Source organism: Engraulis encrasicolus, chromosome 21 (genome assembly GCF_034702125.1).
Source record: "Engraulis encrasicolus isolate BLACKSEA-1 chromosome 21, IST_EnEncr_1.0, whole genome shotgun sequence".
In the NCBI taxonomy this organism is placed as follows: domain Eukaryota; kingdom Metazoa; phylum Chordata; class Actinopteri; order Clupeiformes; family Engraulidae; genus Engraulis; species Engraulis encrasicolus.
The window spans coordinates 51123326-51128325 of record NC_085877.1 but is presented as its reverse complement, the minus strand read 5'-3'; the positions used below and the strand labels follow the sequence as shown (position 1 = coordinate 51128325).

The 5000-nt window shown below is 41.4% G+C and overlaps 1 protein-coding gene across 1 annotated transcript in view; it reads right to left on the bottom strand.

Annotated features, from left to right (window-relative positions):
* adgra3 (adhesion G protein-coupled receptor A3) overlaps window positions 1-5000 on the bottom strand; it is a 51051-nt gene that overhangs the window by 11194 nt on the left and 34857 nt on the right. The window contains exon 15 of the mRNA XM_063186954.1: window positions 1705-1913. Coding sequence (XP_063043024.1) covers window positions 1705-1913 — 209 coding nt within the window. The remainder of the gene's footprint in view (window positions 1-1704; window positions 1914-5000) is intronic.

The window sequence follows — 5000 nt, the reverse complement described above, 5'->3', positions numbered from 1 at the left end:
GAGCGTAGTGAAGTTATAATATGTCTAGTCAGATAAATCTAGCGATGGCTAGTCTGCTAATCCAGTTAATTTAGTGCTGTGTATAATCTCACCAGTGTGTGGCATGATAAGAGTAGTGAAGTTGTAAAATGTAGTATGTCTAATCTTAAGGATGAAACACTGCAAAATGTGATCATTTAAAATCTGCAGATATCAAATATTTGTTTATTGTGGGATTTTCTTTAAATGTTAATCTAGTGATGCTTAATCTACTGATGGTATATTTGTCTATAATCTGTGTAATCTCACCTTGAGTACTGCGTAGTTCCCGAGCGTGTGGCACGACATTTTACTGAAGTTGTTGTAATACTGTAATGTGTATAATCTAGCGATGGCTAGTTATATAAAATATATAATATAGTATTTCTCTGGTAATCTGTTTCTCTATAATCTGTCTAATCGTAGGCGTAGTTCCCGAGCGTGTGGCACGACAGCTTAGTGAAGTTGTCTAATCTAGTGATGTTTAGTTTAATCCAGCTACATCTAGTGATGTTTATTTATCTATAATGGCACGACATCTTACTGAAGTTGTCGTAATACTGTAATTTGTATAATCTAGCGATGGCTAGTTATATAAAATATATAATATAGTATTGCTCTGGTAATCTGTTTCTCTATAATCTGTGTAATCTCACCATGAGCACTGCGTAGTTCCCGAGCGTGTGGCACGACAGCGTAGTGAAGTTGTCTAATCTACTGATGTTTAGTTTAATCCAGCTACATCTAGTGATGTTTAGTTTAATCCAGCTACATCTAGTGATGTTTATTTGTCTATAATCTGTGTAATCTCACCATGAGTACGGCATAGTTCCTGAGCGTGTGGCAGGACAGCGTACTGAAGTTGTTGTAATACTGTAATGTGTATAATCTAGCGATGGCTAGTTATATAAAATATATAATATAGTATTGCTCTATTTATTTGTCTATAGTTTGTCTAATCTCACCATGAGCACGGCGTAGTTCCCAAGCGTGTGGCAGGACAGCGTAGTGAAGTTGTCTAATCTACTGATGTTTAGTTTAATCCAGCTACATCTACTGATGTTTAGCTTAATCCAGCTACATCTACTGATGTTTAGCTTAATCCAGCTACATCTAGCGATGTTTAGTTTAATCCAGCTACATCTAGTGATGTTTATTTCTCTATAATCTGTGTAATCTCACCATGAGTACAGCGTAGTTCCCGATCGTGTGGCAGGACAGCATAGTGAAGTTGTCGTAATACTGTAATGTGTATAATCTAGCGATGGCTTGTTATATAAAATATATAATATAGTATTGCTCTGGTAATCTGTTTGTCTATAATCTGTGTAATCTCACCATGAGCACTGCGTAGTTCCCGAGCGTGTGGCAGGACAGCGTAGTGAAGTTGTCTAATCTACTGATGTTATATTTCTCTATAATCTGTGTAATCTCACCATGAGTACGGCATAGTTCCTGAGCGTGTGGCACGACATCTTACTGAAGTTGTCGTAATACTGTAATTTGTATAATCTAGCGATGGCTTGTTATATAAGATATATAATATAGCATTGCTCTATTTATTTCTCTATAATCTGTGTAATCTCACCATGAGCACTGCATAGTTCCCGAGCGTGTGGCAGGACAGCGTAGTGAAGTTGTCTAATCTACTGATGTTATATTTCTCTATAATCTGTGTAATCTCACCATGAGCACTGCGTAGTTCCCGAGCGTGTGGCAGGACAGCGTAGTGAAGTTGTCGTCATGGTGACTGATGCGGCACCCGTCGCTCTGCCACCCCCCCTGCCCCCCTGCCAGGCTGGAGTTCCACAGCGCCGCCACCGCCTCCGAGCCGTGGGCAAACCGACGCAGCGTCACGTTCACCGCGGACGCCAGGGGGCGCTCTGACACACCGTCTAGAGGAGAGGAGAGGAGGACACACACACACACAGCATATTAATAACGTCACGTTCACCACAGGCGACAGGGGGCGCTCTGACACACCATCTAGAGGGGAGGAGAGGAGGACACGCACGCACACACACGCACACACACGCACACACACGCACACACACGCACACACACACACACACACACGGTGTTAATAATGTTAACACCAGGTTAATAATGTCACGTTCACCACGGACGCCAGGGGGCGCTCTGACACACCGTCTAGAGGGGAGGAGAGGAGGACACACACACACACACACACACACACACACACACAGCGCATATTAATAATGTCACGTTCACCACGGACGCCAGGGGGCGCTCTGACACACCGTCTAGAGGAGAGGAGAGGAGGACACACACACACACACACACACACGCACGCACGCACGCACGCACACACACAGCGCATATTAATAACGTCACGTTCTCTATGGACACCAGGGGGCGCTCTGACACACCGTCTGGAGAAGAGGAGAGAAGACACACACACACACAGGTTAACATTATGGCAGAATTGGGTTCCCACTACATTGAATGGCTTTAATGAGTTCAGTATCCTGGCTTAAGGCGGATTCATACTTGGCGTAAATGGCGCTAACCTCCTTCATACCTAACTCGCTACGATGGCGTGCGCTCAAAATGACGTCACACGCCCCTAACTTGGCGTGCGCCACCAGCGACCACGCAGGTAGGCAGACAACGCAGGAGTTGCGAAGAGAGGCTACAACTACTGTAGGCTACTACAGAATGGATCCTACATCATTTTGAGGATAATAAAATGTCCAAGAGAGTTATTTTATCTTCTCTCTTAAATGTTGTTCAGTGAAACAATTGTTTACTTTGTTCAGAAGCACGTTGTGTTCGGCGATCTATTTATAAATTCTGCAACCAGAACAATGCTCTCACATGGTCTTGGAATGATCTGGTAATGTAGGCTACAACAAAATTCTATGTTTCATTGTGGTAAGTCATAAGTCAGACGTTCAGTAGCCCTACAGCAGCCGTGTTTCGCTTTCTATTTTAGATCTCTACAACCGCTGCATCTGATTCTGCCGGTGATTTTCTGCAGTTTCTCTCATGAACAGCAGAGGGCACACTTCCGAAATGCAAGCAAAAGCCTGTAAATGGCGCTTTTGACTATGAATGGTCTGCCACATTTTAATGGCTCTCGCGCCAAATGCGCCAAAGTGCGCACGTTAAGTATGCAGAGCCCTTTTCACTGTGTGCAGAATTATTAGGCAAACATGACCATATTGTCTTTTTTATGCATATTTATATCCCCGAAACGTGGAGCGTCGGGGATGTAATGGTTTTGCGTGCGCCGCCGCCGCTGCGTCCGCGTCCACCGCCGCCGCCGCGTAAGGTCTTTCGTGTTAACGTGTTAACTTTTGAACGGATGTTTGGATTTGTCCCAGATTTTTTGGGTGAATGCTCTAGGGCAGGTTCATGAACTGATTCGAGTTTGGAGGTCAACACTTTCAAGATGGCTGAATTCAAGATGGCCGATTTTTTGTTTGGTCCATAACTTCTGACCGGGTGGATGGATTTGTCCCAGATTTGGTGTGTGAATGCTCTAGGGTAGGTTCATGAACTGATTCGAGTTTGGAGGTCAACACTTTCAAGATGGCTGGAATTCAAGATGGCCGAATTATTGTTTGGCCCATAGCTACTGACCGGGTGGATGGATTTGTCCCAGATTTTGTGTGTGAATGCTCTAGGGTAGGTTCATGAACTGATTCGAGTTTGGAAGACAACACTTTCAAAATGGCGGAATTTTCATTTGGCCCATAACTTCTGACTGGGTGGATTGATTTGCCCGGTAACACCTTATTTTAATGGTTCACCATTTCAGTGAATCTACCATATTAGGTACAGTGTAATAGCCAATGTAACAATATCTAATACCATGTAATACTAGTGTAATACCAGTGTAACAATATGCAATATCAGGTACAGTGTAATAACAAGTGTAACAGTATGCAATACCATGTAATATAGTGTAATACCAGTGTAACAATATGCAATACCATGTAATACCACTTACGCACAAACACATGATGTAAGTAAAAAAAATGGCGGTGTTACACTTGTATTACATTGTATGAAATATTGTTACACTGGTTATTACACTGTACCTAATGTGGTATATCCACTGAACCATTAAAACAGTATTACCATTTGCCCCATTTTTTGCTTCATTTTCACAATAGTCGTTTGGTTGCCTATGCACGTCATGTCACGTCTGTATGTATCATATACATTTACGAAATGGTGGACGGGAGTGGTAGGAATGATGGGGGACTGGAAACGTCGCGTTTCAGGGATATACCTTAAGCAGTCGAAGGCGACTGCAAAGGCAGTCTAGTTTCCAACAGGCATGAGCATGAACATGAAAACCTATTGGATTTAACCCTGTGAGACCTGAACCATGAAAGCAATGAGAAAATTCTATTTTTTTGGAATTTGCTTCAATATTGGTCTCTTATAAGAAATTCCAAATTTTGTTAAGGTCACTGAGATATTTAATGCATCATATATGATGAATCAGGCTTTAAAGAAATGAAAAGGCCAATTTCATTACCATTGAAAAATGACTTAATGCATTTACAACTTTTTTTTATTTAAAAAAGTTGTCAGACAATTTTAACTTGAGGATTATCTTTAAATATTTAGTGAGATCCTGCCTTTTTTTTTAGCCCATCCTTGTTTTAGCAGGACCATATTTTACATTTCCCACAGCCTGGTTGGGTAATTTTTTAAAATATATGTAAAAACATACCTGATCGAATGCTTAACAACCTATTTATGAGTGTAATATAGATCATTATTCATTTTTGATGTAGAATTTGAATATATGGGTCCATTACTACAATTGGACCATTTCTCCATTCACTTCAATGCATTTTTTATGCATTACGTTTTCAAAATTGCAAGTAAAACCTGTTTAAGTCAATATCTTTGTCTTGAAGTAAAACAACTTGTGTGTTTTGTTAAATGATCGTCGTGGTATGCTTTGTAAGTTTCCCTATGGCAAAATGCGTTGATGGCTG